The 20732-nt window shown below is 42.5% G+C and overlaps 1 protein-coding gene across 1 annotated transcript in view; it reads left to right on the top strand.

The window, feature by feature from the left end:
- The first annotated feature begins 12589 nt into the window (after positions 1-12589).
- The window catches only part of LOC104473060 (myosin heavy chain, skeletal muscle, adult), a 31874-nt gene continuing 23731 nt past the window's right edge, over positions 12590-20732 (top strand). Inside the window, exons 1-14 of the mRNA XM_086762644.1 lie at positions 12590-12793; positions 12891-13034; positions 13128-13284; positions 13938-13965; positions 14049-14160; positions 16870-16962; positions 17059-17122; positions 17212-17310; positions 17407-17510; positions 17678-17816; positions 18223-18341; positions 18440-18589; positions 18669-18839; positions 19831-20140. Of these exons, the coding sequence (XP_086618770.1) occupies positions 12590-12793; positions 12891-13034; positions 13128-13284; positions 13938-13965; positions 14049-14160; positions 16870-16962; positions 17059-17122; positions 17212-17310; positions 17407-17510; positions 17678-17816; positions 18223-18341; positions 18440-18589; positions 18669-18839; positions 19831-20140 (1894 nt within the window). The remainder of the gene's footprint in view (positions 12794-12890; positions 13035-13127; positions 13285-13937; positions 13966-14048; positions 14161-16869; positions 16963-17058; positions 17123-17211; positions 17311-17406; positions 17511-17677; positions 17817-18222; positions 18342-18439; positions 18590-18668; positions 18840-19830; positions 20141-20732) is intronic.

The raw sequence follows: 20732 nt of genomic DNA, 5'->3' as shown, positions 1-20732 counted from the left end.
TGGTTGCTGTCCTTGGTTAAAATCGGAATTGTGATACTAGGCATCATACTAGGCATAATCATTAACATACCATGCTTGCAAAAAATGATTAACAACTCAATACAGACAATCTGGCTAATAAAAAAAAAAAAAAAAAAAAAAAAAAAAAAAAAAAAAAAAAGGGGAGATTCAGTAGAGGCCTACATGAACCTAGTTGATATTGTAGTAAAATAAGGTCAGGAGTACCAAAAAGGGCCATAGGAGGACCATGTTATTTTGGAAAATTGATAGTGTTTGCTCCACCTATGAGAACATTACGGTATCATACTCGAGCAAGAAGATCGCTAAAAGTATTGACTCCCCATTGTGACAGCAATTTAACCCTGTTGGGTACAGCTGAGCAGATAGCATTATCTTTATTTGTTCCTTGGGCAGCAACTGCAAAAACTTTAGCTAGCTTAAATAAATTAGCTTGTTGGGCACAAAAGCAAATGAATTTAACCTCTAGCATGTTATCAGGATTATTAGAAGACATGGATAGCATGCGTCATGATATTTTTGCAGAATCTAGCAGCCATTGATTTTTTGTATTAGCGCATGGACATGGACATGAAGATTTTGAAGGTATGTGTTGCATGAATGTTTCTGATCACTCTAAGTCGATACGCTATCAGTTGGCAGAGTTATGATGCAACATGCATGCAATACAAGTGGAAAGCAGGTTAACAGACTGGTTGAAATCCTTGGGGGTCACAGGCTGGCTAAAAGATTTGATAGTTTATGGGTTGGTATTATTGATGGGTTTGCTGTTGACACTGATGATTTTGGGGTATATTTAAAAATGCTTTGTGAAAGCTATGGAACGTATGATGAAAGTGGGTCTGGATTGTTCAAAACAAAAAGGGGGATTTGTTGGATACCTGGAGTACCAGGGGCACTTAGTGAACAATCCAGACCGAATGGAATTGTTATGTTTGTGAGCAGCAGGCCTCAAGGACATCACTGAAGCCGCTTGTGAGAAAGTACTGAAGCTGCCTGTAAGAAAGTACTGAAGCCACCTGTGAGAAAATAATGAGGCCGCCTGTGAGAAAGTAATGAAGCTTCCTGTGAGAAAGTAAACGAAGCAACCTTGAGAAGAAGGAAAACAGCTGGCATACGTGACTGGGGGCTGAACGTGAAGCAGGGTGCAGGTGGAGAGGGCCGTGCGCATGAACATAGAGACTTAACGAATCATATTTTAGCTAGGAGCGCGTGCATGATATAGTTAACCAATTAGTAGAGAGCTTGCGCATGATACGGAATTAGAAGGGCTATATTAACCGGGATGTATCAACAATAAATTGGCATTTGCTTGATCATATTGGTCGTCAGCAGTGTCTGTTACTTCCGCGTCAACAGGTAAGGAAGAAATTTTTTATGATGAGGGTGGTGGAACCCTGGCCCAGGTTGCCCAGAGAGGTGGTGGATGCCCCATCCCTGGAAACATTCAAGGCTAGGTTGGCCGGGGCTCTGAGCAACCTGATCTGGTTGGAGATGTCCCTGCTCCTCACAGTGGGGTTGGACTGGCTGGGCTTTAAAGGTCCCTTCCCACCCAAACCATTCTGTGATTCTATGATTCTATATCTATGTATGCAAATACATATACATATATACATACACACACACATATATAAATGTGTATAAATTTTCCAAAGCTATTTTTTCAGCAGCAATCCAGTAACATGAAGATGTATGTTACTGTTTCATCACTGATACGTAATCAACGTCAAAAGTAGTCACTATTTTTAGCGTTCAATTTTAAGGCTTTGATAAGCATTTTACAGCTGTACAGGACAGCTTTCCCTGACCGCAGTCCTAGCTGAGTGTCACCATATCTCCAAACCCATTCCCAGAGTCACACATCAGACACTTGAGAAAGGAAATTCTGTGGGACTGAATGCCACCTGTGAAAAGTACAACTACCAGGTTCTTTTACTAGGAAGAAAAAAGATGACAAATCAGCATGTAACCTTTATGCTCTCTAGAGAGCCCTGTTTTCACGTGTGCCTCCTTGTAGAAAGCCTCCTTGCTCCGAAACGCCCTAGCCTGCCTAATAACTGTTTGGGCTTTTGGGGGCCCCGCTTCCTACTTTTCATTATGCTTTTTTCCTGCCTCTGACTCAAGCAGATAATCTTTTTCTTTCAGGATCTGTGTGGACTTCTAACTAAACTGTAGTCCAAACCATTACTGTCCACAGATACAAACTTCATAGCTAGTAGCTACCATCTTTGAAAACAGCTTTGCTTGCATTCCAGTGTAAGCACAAGATTTTGCTTTTACATAGGCTCTGTCCTACCTACCTTGCAGTGTATGCACAGGATGAAACCTTGGATTACGAAACATGGGCTGCGAAAGCCCTCCAAGCTCTGGGATCTGGACCAGTTCATTACAGAACCAAAGCTGACAGGTCCATTTTATCAACCTCCCAGGGCAGCTCAGCCATGCGGGGGGCTTTGTAAGCCCACTGGCAGTGGCAGGTAGCGTTACTGCTGTGGGACAGACAACACCTCGTCACGCGTGGACTGGCATGGTCACAGTGTGGAATGCTGTGGCAAGTACAGCAAACCTCCTCCGTTTGGCGTGCTGCAGGTCGTATGTACACTTCATCTCTGTCTAACAGGCTGACTGTGAGTCGTCAGAACTTGAAGAAGGGGTTGGGCAACAGCTTCCCCGTCTTGCTGTCAGCCTGCAACACCTGTTCAGACACCCATAAGCTATGCCAACCACAAAGGTTGCAACAGATCTGGTCTCTTCAGATCCAGTACAGTACAGGGTCATTCAAGTGACACCAGCAGCATCAGAAAAAAAAATGTGAAAACTGTCACTTAGCTTATGTGGCACCACAGCATTCACAAATGGTGCAACAATGTGCTGATAAGGCCTCAGATATTATGCTAACACCAGTAAAAACACCAGGTTTGACTCTTTCTGCTTCCCCTCAAATGCATGTGACTTACTCCATCCCCGTCACTTCTCCACTCTGTCTTTACTGCCTACTTGGAACAGGAAACAGTTCAAGCAAAGCACAGTGTTGATGTCCCAGTTGTAAAAGATATTTTATAAAAAGCACTGGAGTCCTTAGCGCTAGGCAAGACCCTTCTGACACCCTGGTAATCATTACTCAGTACATTAATGACTTAAGATAATGATAGCTGTTTCATAACCTGCTCACAGGCTCTACAGGCAACGATAGCAAGGGTATACGGGACGTTACTTAGGAGAGGTGTGAGGTTACATAAGGAGTGTGAGGACACAAGGCTCGTTGAGGCGGCACTGGAGGGCTCTGCTGGGCTCTAATTCTATATATAAATAGAGCTGCCGGAGTGAGCTTTGCCCTGGGCTGCTCCCGGGATTTGCTTCAGATCAAGCCACTTTGGACACTCAGACACCATCTCCAGGGACACTCATGTGTCTGCAGCAATGATAATTGTCCTGTCCTTGTCCAGGATCACTTCTCAGAACTGTCTCATATAACAAGACAGGCACACACTTAGCTTCTTTAAGAAAGGCGATATACCATCTTACACAGCTTTTAGATATTAATTAAGGCACTAACAGCTGATTCTCCCACGTATTTTTGATTCTCCACTAAGTTTGTGGAATATTACTTCCCTTTATAAACACTGTTTTTCCCAGTGTGTTATATTTACCAGTGTGTCCTCAAATCCTACTCATTATTAGCTTCTACACTTTTCCCAGTACAGGCATCAGGTTTACTGGGCTACGGTTCCCTGAACTGCTTTTTAAAAAGACATCTTCCAGATCTCCAAAAGCAAGGCAGTTTTAGTAAGAGCTCACACACCACAGCCCATAGCTCAGCTGTTTCATCCCCACACCTTTTTGGAAATCCTACGTAAATCCCATCTGATCTTGGCCACTTGTTACGATTAATTTTTTCTATTTGGCAAGAAGCAGAATGTACGATCATCATCATTTTATTAGCTGAACAATTCCGGCATGGAAGCCAAGCTGTTTTTTCCCAACACTGTTTTTTTTTCTCTGCTGCTACTAGATAACATCCCAAATACCCAATACAATTTGCTCTTCTACAAGGAGATGGTACAAGTGTGAGACCAGCTCTAAGAGGGAGCAAACAATCTGGATTGTTTCAGTTGTTCCTGCCTCTACTTCTGCTTTAGCTGCCAGAATTGCTTGGGAAAGCAGTGGTGTTTTGCCTTCACAATGCCAAGGTACAAATGATGGCCTGGTAATGAATTGCTTTTGAGTTTAGTTGCCTCAGCAAAGGCAGAAGGAAGTAGAAGACCTGTCATTTAAGATTCAATAGCCCCACAGTCCGCAGGGTAATACATAGCTCTTGTCAACAACTTGCGCAGACTATGGATTGCTGACAACTTTACAATTGCTGAAACGCCTGAAGATATCATCACATCACTGGAAAAAAAAAAAAAAAAGAAGACAGAACAATAAATTTAGGATAGAGATTGCCTTCCCCAAAAAATGCACAATACATGTCACTGACCATTTTGCAGTGTTTACTAGTTAGCTGAAAGACATCTTCAATGCCCATGTTCAGTATTACAACAGAAGCCCTTCTACACTGGGAGTAGTTGACAGCTGTGAAAAAAGCTTGCAAATATATTTTTAGAAAGGAATCTCTCAAAGATTATCATTAATTCTATTTGGCCTTAGTGCAGTGTCAAACCCATGCTCACTGACGCAGAAAATCAGCATGCAGTATCATACACTTTTGACAAGTTTAGATTAACTTTCTTTTCCCTTTACATAAATTATCTGTAGCTTTCATTAGAAAAGAGTGTCATTTAAAGTCAGCTGGAGAAGATGAACTTTTAGTACATATTTTCAAAGCTCAATACATGTGTTTCTGTTAAATGCAGGAACTCTTGCTGAGTTCAAAAACATATTTGAAGATATATCTTTCCATGAATATGCATTTATTCTGCCATCACTGATCATTTAAGCCTAAAAATCATTCTGTCTAATCTGAGAAGAGCTATGGAGGAATTCCCACTCTTTTGCACATGTACGGAGACTGTATGCCAAATTTTTTTTCTATAAACAGGCAGTAATGGCTTTAAACTGCAAGCGGGTAGATTTAGATTACACATAAGGAAGAAATTATTTAGAACAGGTTGCCCAGAGAAGCTGTGGATGCCCCATCCCTGGAAGTGTTCAAGGCCAGGTTGGATGGAGCTTTGAGTGACGTGGTCCAGTGGAAGGTGTCCCTGCCAGGGCAGGGGGGTTTGAACAAGATGATCTTTAAGGTTCCTTCCAATCCATTCTGTGATTCTGTGATTACCAAATAAAACTGTGTGATTATCATGGTATGAAATTGCAGTGAGTCATGTCACAGTTCTGTCTTGTGGATGGTGCTTCTTTTCCTCCTTTTCTCCAGAACTAGTCCCACACAACTTTGCAAACACATACTTTAAAGCACAGGAAACAGGCCTTATCCCATAATGAATACTAGTTACATATATGACAGAGTATCTTTGCGGCTTTCAGAGACCTGCATGAATAGACAAGGATATCATCCAAACGTACAGAAATACTAGTGCAGACTAATGATCTTAAAGGCCAGGCAACTTTGCATCACTGAAGATGTAATGAAGAATCCTACATGAAGGCTAAAGCCACAAAAAAAAAATTGTATTTTCAAAAGGTGTTTAAATTGATGGACGACAACAAGAAGTTACTTGCCTCTCTTCCCCTTTATTTTTTTCCTGGTGTACTGCAATAACAGCAACACAATAACCTGGTAAGATGCAGTCATAAAAAATCTGAAAGGTGGATGGTATGAGGAACAAATAAGTATCTGCTAAAAGGTCTAGGAAAAGGAGACTGGGTATGCAACATGAGAATAGCTACACTAGTCCATCTGTTCCAACAGTGTCAGACAGTTGCAAATACAGCAACTTCAATCAGTGGGTTAGAGACAATCAGTGGTTTAGGGACTCAGTATAAGCTGGTTTACTTTACCGGCCACTTGTAGTAGAAAAATTATCTCTTCCTGAGCATCCAGTGGAAAAGATACTGGGTAACTGTAATAGGATCAAAGCTGTTTGGTGCTATGAACAGATGTGGTGTTGCACCTTGCATTACACGCAACGAACTGAGGAGTCCTGCCAGAAGCACAGGAACAGACAAAACTAACGCTCTTTTACCCACAAAGAACAAAGAATTTATAAGATAATCAAAGGCACAAATTTTGCAGCTTGTGCTTTGCATGGTATCTAAGCTTTCAGCTATAAAGACAGGCTCACATTTACATTTTACATATCTCCCCCAGGAGAAAATGCAAAATCACTTTTATTACAAAAGAATTAGATGAGTCAGATGTAAATGACAAGACAGTCTCTGACAAAGAGTAATCATTGTTCCATTATCTCTATGGTTAAGCTAAAGATGCACTTAACTAAAATGTAAATGTAAGTGCATATAGCAAATAACGAAGAATGCCGATGGAAATGTATCAAAAGCAGGTCTTGAGACTTCTAAAGTGTAAAAAGTGCGTGCAAGTTCAGTGCTGCAACCAGCACAGGTGATTCGAATCTTTGATTCATAGCAATTGGTTAAAGAAAAATACAGTAATAATATTATCTCCACACCTATCATTGTCATTTCATGCAGGATCTGTGCTTGCACTTCAGGTTAGACTGTGACAGACTGGCAGTGACTGTGATTTAAAAAAAAATATATATATAATAAAAGCATTGAAAAACATACTACAAAAATCTCAAGAAGCAAGAGAAAAGGGCTGAACAGGACATGTCTGAACAGGAAGTGTCTGAACACCTGAACACTGCATGTTGCAATGCCAGTCCATTTTCTGTAACGGAACCCAAGATACCCTCTTCGATGCCTTTACTTCCTATACAGTGGATCTAAATAGGAGGCATTATGAACATAATCCAAAACAAATAGCCAATGATAACTGTGTAAATGCACCAAGGACATTCCCTAGATCGAGCCAATGTGAAGCAATGACAACAATGCATCTGAAAATCCACCTCTTTCCGGATGGAGACCTGGGTCAATTCTACAAAGAGGTGATAAGATTTCATGGCCTCTAAAGTTTAAATCATTTTCCGACAAATATTTCTTCTGCCTTTAAAATAAATAAAAGATCAGGTAATGATGAGAAATCTACTTTGCTATCGCATCTCCTGTACAAAATAATCTAATGGTAAGAGCATTTACCCAAGCTCTGAGAGTCCTGGAATCAATTCTTACTCTTGAGGAACTCAGATCTCAAGCTCACATTCCTGTAGGTATATGGCTCTCGGCGTGTGTATAGGCCCACAAGGGAACAGATTAACATTCTCAACATCCCTTCTGAAGTTCCACTCTCCAAGAGAGGGGAAAAAAAAATGTTTACAGGAGTGCTTGGGACACAGGCAGAAAAGTAGAGAGGGCTTCTAACCTACCGATTAGGAAATGTATCTGCTTAGCTCTACTGCTAAATCTTATTCAAACGCCTCTTTGTATATTTCATAGCAAGAAATCACTGACGAAATTGCACAAACGGACACCTCCTTGCTGGTGATCCTGTAGAGCTGTCGTTATCTCTGGCTCTCTCATATTTGTTCTAATTGAGAACAACTTGATTTTGTTCTTCATACCAGAGCAGTTTCAAAGAGAAAGGATTTAGAGTTTCATTCCTTGCTTTCTTCATTGTAACTACCTTGTAATTCAGTGATAAAGCTGCAGACCAAATTAATAATAATAAATGTGAAATGATGCCCATGAAAAAAAAAATATAATCCCTTTTTTTACACAGAGAAATGGGTTCTAAGATGGCCATCACTACTCGGAAGAGATCACACAGATACAATAGCTATTCCTTTGAAAACATTAGCTTCTATGCTTGGTAATGGTTCAAAAAGGGAAATAAATGGTTTTACATTATTAGGAAAGGAATAGAGAGCACAAAGAGAAAGCACTATGTGAGTGTGTAAATACATGATGTACTCACAGCATGCAGTTCTAGCTAAACGTACCCCAAAAGGAGATGAATGAACTGGGAAAGGCTTAGAGAAGGACAACAATAGTGAACAAAGCAACGTGACTCCTTCTGAATTAGGCGTTACTAAGAAGTATAAAAGCATGGGTGGAGAAAGAGAGCAGACAGGAAATAATGTTTCACTGTAGATGACACCAATTAGTTTTTCAGATGGGTGGCTCAGAATAAATAAAAGTGGTTGCTCTTCATAGATGCAATTAACTTACTGACACAGGATGTTGTGTATGCTAAATGCTTACAGGACTACAAAAATGACTGAGTAATTTCATAGAAGAAATCCATTAAGAACTATTTAATCTAAAGGTGTAACATCAGGATCAGTGTGACTGGTGAGGTTTCTTTCTTCTCATTGTCCCCATAATTATTTTGTCAAGTCTGTCTCTCTGTATATATTGGTTTTTGTTCCCCTTTTACCTTAGTTTCCCAACTGACAAGGTCCCTGATCTGGTAACCTTGCTGGAATAAACCTTTTCACACTCTCACATGCCTTCATCAAGTAGCACGACTGACTGGGTTTGGTTCCTATCATTTCTTCCCTTAGCATTTGTCATTCTCTGCAGGATAACGGAGCGGCACAGAAGCCAGGCTCCTTCCTGCAGGCTGGGACATCAAGGACGCCTGCACACCGATGGGTGTTATAAACCTACAGGCCAGGGCTGCAGGTCTGTCTTGTGGTCCATAAGCTGGCAGCTGTCTTACTCTGTCTCAAGCTTTTAAGATCCATTAAAATCATAGTCCATAAAGAAATAATTGTGCATAGTTAGAAAAAAAACCTAACCCATCTTGTTGGTTAAAGCAAGCTCTTGAAGTCAGGAACCAAGTGTTGCCTTATTTGGCATTATCAGAGCTGTCGTTGCGTTCCTCCATCCTCCATCCTGGCACAGGGCAATGTGAAAAGAACAGGTCAGTGCAGCTGACTCCGTACAACCTTAAACCAATCCTATCTCTGACTAATTAGCAGAGAGATCACAGCTTCAACACGTTTACAACTAAAGAGTAAATTATTATTGACCAAAAATAGAGTGCTTGAATGCTGCGTGGGCAGGAGGTTACATATAAAGAGCCACAGCTGAAGGCAACCTTATTCTTTGTTACCTCAGAATCTCACGGTAAGTCCCATCTGCTTGCTTCATACTCTAACCATGACATCTCCACAGCTCTGCAAAGAGATGGAGTATGTAGGGGAATTTTCTTCTTATTCCCCACTTCTAATGTTCCAGGTCAACACAGGCAATGCCAAGGTTGTATGACCCAAATATTCCAGTATGGTGTGTGCAGAAGCAGAAGAGCCACACCATGCCATTCTTTGGAGGGGCCTTCTACAAACTTTGCTACCTCTAAGCCCTATGAAAGGCACAGGAAAACTAACTCTGAAGGCAGTTGAAATTGACTGGAAAAATATATGTAATGTAGCTGTCTTCTCATAGAATCATAGAACCACAGAATGGTTTGGGTTGGAAGGGACCTTTAAAGCCCATCGAGTCCAACCCCCCTGCAAGAAGCAAGAACATCTCCAACCAGATCAGATTGCTCAGAGCCTCGTCCAACCTAGCCTTGAATGTTTCCAGGGATGGGGCATCCACCACCTCTTTTCCTACATACTAGATTTGTTTTCAGCAGATCACAGTAATGTGGGGAGGAACACTAGATTTTCTGTGGGATTTGGCTCTAGTCCAAGAGTTGTAATGCTCTGTGTACAGTTCAGCTGTTGGAAGAGACTACACAAGATGTATAAATGTTTGACAGAGCATATGCTCAAGACAATGGACTGTTTTTTATTTAACTCTCTCTGTCCTTTCTTTAACCATTCCACACAGATACTGAAAGCAGACTACCTCGCGAGTTCTCTGAAGGTAAGGGTTTAACAAACAGCATGTAGTTTTGGTAATTGATCCTGAGCAACGAGTGAAGCTCACCCAGACAATGGCAAGGGCAAGTGATAAAAGACCATCTTGTAGAACCAGGTTCACTGTAAAGGATATAAGCTATTTTAATCAATATGAGCATATTCACAGTTCTTGGTAGGAAATACTTCATTTATCGGTGTCCCGGTTCTGGCTAGGATGGAGTTAATTTTCACCTGAGCTGGGAGAGGAGCTGGAGCTGGTGGCCCCTGTGGCTGGGGACACAGCTGGGATGGGTTATTGATCAGCTAACAGCTGAGATTGTTTACCCAAATTGGCCCAAGGGCCATCCCATCCCATAGGACACCATGCCCAGTATATAAAGGGAGGAGGGTGCTGAGGGGAGGTTCCTGCTATTTGGGAGGAAGCTGGGCATCAGGATCTACAGTCAGCTATGGTACTGTAAATTACGTGGTTTAGTTTTTCTGGTTTTGGTTTTATTTGTTTGGTTTTCCATCTCTGTTTTTTTTTCTTCTGTTATTTCTTAAACCTTTGTTTTTATTTCAACCCACAGGTTTTGCCTTCTTTTCTTTACTAATTCTCCTCCCTGTCCCACTGGAGGGTGGGGGGAGTGAGTGAGAGACTGTGTAGCGTGGGGCTGAAGTGTGACAATTAGAAAAGAAAGGTGACAGATACTCAAGCTTATCCAAGAGGATACAAGAGACAGACAGTAATGTCTTTTTGTGGTGTAACCTGGGATTCTGGGATTTATAGACAATTAAAATTCACTCCCTGTCGTCTGCACAACTGCTCGAAGCCTGAAACCAAAGTTGCTTATCACACAGGTCCTGAAACCAGAACAAAGATCAGGACAATCTTGTCTCCTGTCTGATACAGATTTGTTTATGTACCGAGTTACCTTCACAGAGAACTTAATATGCACCATTCCCTTCTAGGCTTCCTGGGGAAGGTTAGTGATTGAGTGACTGGGAGAGTTCACCAGAGCAATAGGAGGAACCCTCCACACGTGACTTCCATGCTGACACCAAAAAATGCTCACTAAAATTGGAGCTGAAAATGGAAATATAGGGCATTCTCTAAGAGAATGCCTTCTCATAAAGATCTGTGCATAATGATCTAAATTTTACACTACTGTCTATCAAAGGCATTCAGCAGTTTAACAGACTGTGCCCCTTGAGAAATTTTCTGATAACCTATTCACATTTTCTGATGCTCTGCTTAATCTTTCCATGGACACTGAAAGAATTTATTTTTCTTTTATGTTGCTTCCCTTGAGCCACTTGGAAGCAGGATCACATACCCATAAATGCTGGGCTCTGAATACATGGAATAATAGTTTCTAAGTTTCTGGGCTTTGAAATCCCTGGGTATTAAAGGCTCTTGACTGCAAGGTGCATATCCAAGAGCAGATAGTTTTGTTGAGAGAGATCACATTTCTACAGTAATGTGTCCAAATCAGCATTACAAATGCCTTCAGACTCCTTTCATTTTTTTTTGCACATAAAACCACTCTGTGTTGATAGTTTCAGTACTGTGATGCCTTTGAAGTATACATCCGAGTCATCTAATTCTGTTGCTTTATCTTTTTAGTACCACAGTGCATCAGACAGCCCATGAAGTAGCAAGACTTTAGTTTGGTTTTTTTTTTTTTTTATTTTGCTAGCCTATATATTAGCTTGCCTGGGGAAGAACATGTTGTTTATGCTAGTTCCTGCCTACATTATTTCTGCCTGTGTTATTCCCAGATGCTCTTGAATTAACCACATCAGTCCTTCTGACTGTAGCAACCAAGAGCATCTATTTGTGCTGAATAATTTTTACTAGATATTTGTAAAAGTCTAAAATAAAACTGAGTATAAAACAGTTTTCTGAAATATTTCTACTAGACAAACTCCTAACTGAATCTCTGATAACGTATTGGTATACATTAATTGTCTTTTAATGATTCATAACCAATATTACTCTATGCAACATGTTAAAGCTAAAAGGTACTTTGTAATTTAAATTACTTGAAATGTTACATCAAATAATTATTTACCTAGATAATACTATGCTATTAATTATTACCTTCAATATATGTTATGTTCCTTTATTGGCTAATTTTGCCACAGGTCAAAAAAGACGTTTTATATATGTTTTGTATGATAAACAGGTTTGGCTGTAGTTAGGTGATGATTGACTCTCACAATTTGTTCCAGTCAAACAGAAACTAGTTGAACTTTCCCTGCTTGGTATTAAAACATAGAAAACAGAAGGGTGCTAAGAATACCTCCACTTAGAAATTGTGTGAGAGACAATCTGCTTAACTTACAGGTCTTACTTGTGTCTACGTTTTTAGAAGTAATAAAACAATCAAAGTGGGTACGTGTGTGTGGCTGTGCAGTTGTGTGGATAGCAGGTGAAGATACAGCAGGAGAAACTTCTGAAGGCTTCTAGCTTCATATTCTCTCTGCCCTCGTTTGAGCACACAGGCATCCTGTTTAAGAGGAATGTCTTCCAAGACAATACACCTCTGCCTACAAAAGAAACTTTACTAGGACTTCTTCGGAGGATACTTAAAACTGAGGCAGAAGTTAAGTGTCTGACGTTGGTTAGTCCTCCTCTTCCATTTACACATTGAGCATGACAACTTTCTGGATTAATATAAATTACAAATGCACAGACTGTCTGAAAATTTTCTGAATCTTCCAGAGCAACTCCAGCCATGAGCTCAGATGCAGAGATGGCAATCTTTGGAGAAGCTGCTCCTTATTTACGGAAGCCTGAGAAGGAGAGAATTGAAGCCCAGAATCGCCCATTTGATGCTAAGGCAGCCTGTTTTGTAGTGGATGAAAAGCAAATGTATGTGAAAGCTACTATACAGAGTAGAGAAGGTGACAAAGTCACAGTTAAAACATATGATGATACAGTAAGTGATATCAATTCTTAATCATACATGATCATCCAGTTCAAGCACATATGTGGCTTAGATTTCTTCTCCTGTTGTTCCTTTCTGCTTTTGTCAGACTGTGACTGTAAAGGATGATGAAGTCTTTCCCATGAACCCTCCCAAATTTGATAAAATTGAGGACATGGCCATGATGACCCACCTCCACGAACCCGCTGTGCTGTACAACCTCAAAGAGCGTTATGCAGCCTGGATGATCTACGTAAGTACCAGCAGCACTCTTCCCTTGGGTAGCTGGGAGGAACTGCTCTGCTGGGCTAAGTGGAAGCCAACGTGCTGTCTCCCTTCCTCGCAGACCTACTCGGGACTCTTCTGTGTCACCGTCAACCCCTACAAGTGGCTGCCGGTGTACAACCCGGAGGTGGTGGCTGGATACAGAGGCAAGAAGCGCCAGGAGGCCCCTCCACACATCTTCTCCATCTCTGACAATGCCTATCAATCCATGCTGACCGGTGAGTCATTTGGCAAGAATGGGAAGCCCTGATGTATGCAGGGCTGGCTGCTTGGTCAAGGAACACTTGATAGTTTAAGCATCTTAGGTGCTGTTCTACTCAATGCCTGATGGCAATGGCTCCCAAAGTCCTATAGCACAACTCAAGATCAGACTGCCTGTGGCATCTTAGAATCATGGAACCATAGAGTAGTTTGGGTTGGAAGGGACCTTTAAAGGTCATCTTGTCCAACTCCCCTGCAAGGAGCAGGGACATCTTAATGACCTCTGCGCTGTCAGATAATGAAGGAAAGGCAGTAGCTAGCTATATGGCTTTGTGCCCATTCTCCTAGTAACAAATTTAAAGAAACAGTAAGGAAGGAACACAGCAGAGAATCTGATTCTGATTAAACAATATTTAAGCCAAGTTCTACACATAAAAGAAAACAAATAGCAAGTGGGAAGCCTTATGAAGAACCACTGCTTGGAGTTAGATTTTGCGTTGCTCCATCCTTTTGCGCACAAAAAAAATCCACAGGCAGACTTTACTTTACCTGGTTACAAAGGGATAAATACAGGTACAATATAGTTCTTTCCCTTGAAGTCAGCTACGTCTGATGAACAGAAGGTCTGCACATCTCATTTGAACAGTTCTTTCTGTGCCTTTGTTTTCAGATCGTAACAATCAGTCAATCCTCATCACGTGAGTACATTTTGGTATGCGTGACAAAGTTGACAGCAAAGTAAAAATGTTTCCTGCAACATTTAATATTTTCACTTCAACAGTGGAGAATCCGGTGCAGGGAAGACTGTCAATACGAAGCGTGTGATCCAGTACTTTGCAACAATTGCAGTTACTGGTGAGAAGAAGAAAGACCAACAGCCCGGCAAAATGCAGGTATGTTGTTTGCTCCCCCTTCTAGGGTTTGTCCAAGGCTGTGCCTGCCGAGCAGGAACCGCCAATGCGTGCTTTTGGGTTGTAGGACTACCAAAAGGCAGAAGGTGTAGTGCAACTGGGGAGACAGTCAGGACGCAGTCTGAGCACACCTATGCTCACTTACCCCTGCTACCCAGCCTCCATCCCTCTGAACACCAGTGGAATTTCACTTAAAGAAACATTTCCTTCATGTAGGAAAGGCTTAAGCCTCAGTTTCTCTCCAGTCCCCATTTACACAGGGGAAGTCTTCACCAGGAAGAGGAAAATAATGTAAGATAGCGGTTTTCCCGTGCTGCCTGTCTGTGTGTCTATCTGTTAGTATTCTATGAGATTGGGCCCCATCCACAGCACCTGAGCAGCTGCCAGTGTAAAGAGAGCAGCTGGTTCCCATTCCTATTCCTTTGACAGGGGAAGTGCAGGAACTCTGGACCCCAGAGTGGCTGTGCTGAGGTGAAGAGTCACTTCAGCTGCATCAGGCAGTAGTTTCCACAGGCTTGTTCTCCTGCCCGTGGTCAAGGCAACAGCCCTGAGGGGCAGCATAAGAAAAGGGACAGTTCTGGGTCAGCTGGGACCACTTGCCTGACAGTTAGAAAGTAACCTCAGCAAGGATCCTTCCAGGGAAGAAAGGACATGCCCTGATGCCCCCTTCTGCTGAGCAGCCCAGCTGCTGCAATCCCAGCCCACGGGTGCGTTTGCAAGGCGTGGGCTTCATTCCCTAGCACAGAGCAAACAACAAACATCCTTGCGGCACAAGTGTGTGTGACTACGGTCTGAGATGGCATGTGTATCAAAGCGGGTGACACCTGTCAGCCTGTTATTTGAGTACCCAAGGGCACAGCGGAACCTAAGGACATTCCAAGGCTGAATATTCTTTTCGCACTCAGAGGCAGGTGTCTGTGATTGGGGTGTTATGGCCAAGGCAAGTTCATCACAAGCACTCTTTCCATCAGTGCCATTTCAGAATCTCCTGGGCTCAGCTTTCACCAGCTGCTCACTATGTGGGGACTGATAAACTTTGAGACAGCTGAGAGATGTAATGACCATGTTTGATACAAGGAAAATCGCCTGGCTTTCAGATCAACAACAACCTGTTCTGTCAGCTTTGAGTTTATTCACAGAATACTCTATTTTTTTTCAGTAGTCACAACCTCTGTAACAGAGTATAGTTCATAAGAACATCAAATAAAACACTCAGGTTTTAGTTCTGTCTAGCCCAGCATCCTATCTCAGAAGCAGGCTGAAATCAGATGCCAGTCAAGAGTCTATGAATAAGGGAAGAATGAAATAGCATTTCCCCATAATACTGTCTCAGCCTCTAGCACTTTGTCACCCAGGACTCCAGAATGAACTGATATAAAGAACTGTGATGTCTTCTTCCATGCTTTTCTCCATGCATGATGCTCACAATTCCCTGGTCACAGCTGTGCCTTAAAAATAGGTTTGGTGTTGGTGTAGTCAGCTGCACTGACACACACCTCTCTCTCCTCTCACATGTGAGAAGGCATTACTCTAGGGATTTTGGTGTTTTTATTAAAAAAAAATATATATATAGGGCTTCATATGCTATGTCGCCTTAATTAAAAAAAAAAAAGTGCTTCATATGCTACTGTGTTACCTTAGTTTTACAGGAGGCATCTTCGTGGTGGACTAAGAAAAACTAATTAAAAGCTATTGTGCCATCTGCAGACAGTGTTGGGAATGGCACTCCCTCTCCATTGCAAGATACTAAAGGTTGCGCTGAACACCGTGTACGAAAGTGCAGCAACTTGAGCTGTGTCTCAGATCTTTCATCTGGATAAAACCTGATTACTTTTTCCTCATTCTTTATTTTCCATCAGTGTCTTGGAAGTTATCCCTGGCAACGCTTATGTGCCCTGACTACATAGGGATCATGACTTTGCTAGAAGCCTTGAGAAAAAGGTTTGCTCTGCTGTTCCAAAAAAGCACACAGTGACAGTTTCCTGGACCATACTGCACAAAAAAAAAGGAGACATAATGTCACAGAAGCGTCTTTTCTCCCGTATTTTTGCAGTTAACAAGAGTGATACAATACAATATTGAAACTTTACATGTTGATCATTCTTTCTGCAGTCATGCAGGGAAAAAAAAAAACCACCTCAGTTTATGTTCTGTTAAGTTTGGGATTGGAGTCCCAGGCTTTGTCCGCTCTTCTCAGAGCATGTCTGGAGATGGATTTCTGCGTTCTGAAAGGCTGCTGGTTGTTTGAATGCGATTCAAAAACTTTACGTTCTCCATTCCTTGGTGCTTCCTGCTGAAGGCTGTACCTGTCTGCGTGTCCTGGGCCCAAGTAACCTCCAGAAAAAATCCCAGAATTTTCACATTTTCTTTATCTGCCTTGGCCTTTGTGAAAGGGAATGTGGAAGCACCTTTCTCATAGGGATTTCAAACTCCCTGAGCTTCACTATAGTGACTCTGTATATGACAACCAACATATCATAGCAGGTACATGAAGGAAAGAAAATACAGACCTGTCTGTCAGCACTCTTCCCTTTGAAACCAATTTCATGTGTGATGAGTGTTTAAAAACTCTGCTAAATTTTAGGTTAAAATCATGTATGAAGTGTAAAAATGCTCAGTTTGAGTATCTCCTCTGCAATATTTATTAACCAGTACTGAAGTTTGCTAAGAACCTTCTTTTCCTGTGACTAGGGAACTTTGGAGGATCAGATCATCCAGGCCAACCCACTGCTGGAGGCCTTTGGCAATGCCAAGACCGTGAGGAATGACAACTCCTCACGCTTTGTGAGTTCACTTCAGATCCGCTGGAATGCAGACATCTAATACGTGTCTCGTTCACTGATCGCTGTAACCAATGGGTTGATCTGTACTATTTGACAGGGAAAATTCATCCGGATTCACTTTGGAACAACTGGCAAGCTGGCCTCTGCAGATATTGAAACCTGTGAGTTGGAGCGAGCCAGCGTGTGCAGAATTTGCGCATTTATGATCTCAAGCTTACCAGGAGACTAATGGCATCTCTCTTTTGGTTAGATCTTCTGGAGAAATCCAGAGTGACTTTCCAGCTGGCCAGTGAAAGAAGCTATCATATTTTTTACCAGATAATGTCCAACAAGAAGCCGGAGCTCATTGGTGAGTGCCAGCAGTGCAGGGCTTGGTTCAGCGAGCGCTTTCTCTTTCCACTATGACCTGCTCCAGTGCCATCAATGATGCCCTGTATATCTGCAGATCTCCTCCTCATCTCCACCAACCCCTACGACTTCCCCTACGTGAGCCAAGGAGAGGTCACTGTTGCCAGTATTGACGACAGCGAGGAGCTGCTGGCAACGGATGTGAGTACAGCGGAACACCAGGCCGGTGCTGTACACGCTTGGCGAGGGCGGGGAAGCAGGGGAGAAAGACCACCTTCCCATTGCAGCCCACGTGCATGTTAGCAGCACCTTGTGCTTCAGCCCTCGTGCTTTTCTGACCTTTCCTGACTTGCTTCTTGCCTCTGCAGAGCGCCGTGGACATCCTGGGCTTCAGCCCCGATGAGAAGGCGGGGATGTACAAGCTGACAGGGGCTGTCATGCACTACGGGAACATGAAGTTCAAGCAGAAGCAGCGGGAGGAGCAGGCGGAACCAGACAGCACAGAAGGTAGCGTTGGCTGCAGAGTTTGTGAACCTCACCAGAAGACAAGCTAGCAGCCCCACCCCGTAAAGCACCCAACACTTTGACAATGATTTTTCCTTCCAGAAACTAATGTTAACTTTATTGCAAGTTCCACGAAGTCAATGACTTATTTATGCTCCACAAGGAAACGTAGACACAAAGACAGAGCATTGCTGCAGCCCTCCAGGTGTGGAACAGGAGCGCGATGTAGCAGAGATATCGCCTGTGTTGAGGGGGAAACCATGCTCCATCAGACTGGAGAGGAGCTTCCCCTGACAACAGGCGTGTTTCAGTAGCACCAAAAGTAGGCTCCCTGTAACAGAAACATCCTAGAGGGCCAGGACACCCTTTCTTTGTCTCTTTTGAACTCGTTTGCTGTCTCTGATCCTAGTGGCTGACAAAGCTGGCTACCTGATGGGTCTGAATTCCGCTGATATGCTCAAGGCTCTATGCTATCCCAGGGTGAAAGTTGGAAATGAATATGTAACTAAAGGACAAAATGTCCAACAGGTACCTGGACAGCTGATCAGCTTTTCATTTTGTTTAGAGAGTTCTTTCACCTTTAAAGCTAACAACTTTCATTAATGCCACAGCTGCATTTCTTACAGGTATACAATTCAGTGGGTGCCCTGGCAAAAGCTGTCTATGAGAAGATGTTCCTGTGGATGGTTACTCGAATCAACCAACAGCTGGATACCAAGCAGCCCAGACAGCATTTCATCGGTGTTCTGGACATTGCTGGCTTTGAGATCTTTGATGTGAGTTACAGTGGGTACGCTTGCCTATTAATGACTTTTCCAAACTAACTGTCATTTTTTTTGTATTTTGAATTTGCAGTTCAACAGCCTGGAGCAGCTGTGCATCAACTTCACCAATGAGAAACTGCAACAGTTCTTCAACCACCACATGTTCGTGCTGGAGCAGGAGGAGTACAAGAAGGAGGGAATTGAATGGGAGTTCATTGACTTCGGGATGGACCTGGCTGCCTGCATTGAGCTCATTGAGAAGGTAGAGGAAGTCTTTTTTTTCATTTTAGGAGAGCATATTTCTTTCATGGTCACTTATTTTAGATCAGTCATTCTTAATAAATTGACACACTACTGTTGAATGACCCTCATAAGAAGAGGCAGTTTATAAAACCCAGGTTTTTGGAATAACAGGCTGCCTCTGCACAAACAATGGTTTCCTGAACAGCATGGCTGCCGTGAGAGGGAGAAGGAGTACACAATGTTAATTTAGTGCCTTTAACAAGACTGCCTTTAGCAGTAAGGTGAACCTGAAGTCTTACTCCTTGCAGTAATGGATAGAACTAAGTTCTTGGTTCTTGCAACTCAGCTCTTTCTGGCCCCTCTCTCACTGCCCACTGCTACTGCACTGGGGATCTTAGAGGGAATTTACTCCTCACTGCCACGTTACAAGCCAGTGGCTGGGCACAGCACTTACACATCACGTGCAAATCCAGTATGTGCACACCCAAATGTCTTCCTTCTCCAGAGCTTATAGGTATCTGCTCCTAGCACTACCACTCACGCCCAGTGAGTCACTCAGCCATCCCATGTGCATGTTCACTGCTCAATATTCACACCCATGTGTTACATCTTTGCACAAGAGCCTCGCATTTCTTGCTAACCTCCCACACTTCCCACTGCATAGCAGCACCTACAGCCAGCACTACCATTCACAGCTAGTGCCTGTTGCTTATTGCTATATTTAACGCTCACGCTTACTGTTCCATGTCCACGTATTTTGTGTTCCATATCTACAACATAGAATATTAGAGACAGAGGAATCAGAACACCCACACTGATCTAATGCTGTAGTCTCTGGTAACGACAGGAAAGAAGTAGACGCTTCTAGGATGCAAATAATAGAAAAATGTATTAAGGACTTGTGCAGTACAAATTACTGAAACCAGCCACAAATAATACGCAAGGTGACGTTTTATTTACTTTTCCTCTCCCCACCACTTACTTTTGTCATGTATTCATATTTCTTCCAGCCTATGGGCATCTTCTCTATCCTAGAAGAGGAGTGCATGTTCCCCAAGGCAACTGACACTTCTTTCAAGAACAAGCTCTATGACCAACATCTGGGCAAGTCCAACAACTTCCAGAAGCCCAAACCTGTCAAAGGCAAGGCTGAGGCCCACTTCTCCCTGGTGCACTATGCTGGCACGGTGGACTACAACATCTCTGGCTGGCTTGACAAGAACAAGGATCCCCTGAATGAAACTGTTGTGGGGCTGTACCAGAAATCATCCTTGAAGCTGCTGTCCTTCCTTTTCTCTAACTATGCTGCTGCAGAAACAAGTAAGTGCTTTTTCAGTGATGATCAATGAGACAAGAATTGACTGAAGTCCACTTCTGCTCCTCCTCTCCGTGGTACACTCTAGACTTTCTATCATCCCCTAATGTGACCTTGTTCTTGTGTGCACCCAGATATGCCAAAACTAAGATACCAACATGCAGAACTGCAGAAAACATCACATTCGTGTGATACAGAGAAGTAAAACTCAGCAAGTCCAAAACAAAGTGACAGGAGGTTTACGTTTCCTGACTTACTGTGTTGTGAATCATGTGCATGCTTACTCATCCTCTACATAGCTGCCAAATATGTGTAAAGTGCAAGCACTTTATAGTCTTTGGGGACAGAGTTTTGTTTCTTGAGGTAAACTGGAAGAACTAAAAGAAATTGAGAGCTTCACAACCTACACCTTCAAAGAGATTATGGAACTATTTGATATCCATCTGAGAAGTCCTGATGTTGCAAGGGAAAATGAAAGAGAGATAATATAATTTAAAAGTCCTCTAAGGGCATCAGTCCAATCCCTTGCTCTTTTTTGTGGTCTTTTTTTTGTGAAGACCATTAAGTTGGACAGTCAATAGGTCTGCCTTACCAAAA

The sequence above is a fragment of the Chlamydotis macqueenii genome, chromosome 18, assembly GCF_036417535.1.
Source record: "Chlamydotis macqueenii isolate bChlMac1 chromosome 18, bChlMac1.mat, whole genome shotgun sequence".
Lineage (NCBI taxonomy): Eukaryota > Metazoa > Chordata > Aves > Otidiformes > Otididae > Chlamydotis > Chlamydotis macqueenii.
The sequence above is the reverse complement of the archived record's forward strand: the minus strand, read 5'-3'. Positions and strand labels throughout refer to the sequence as shown.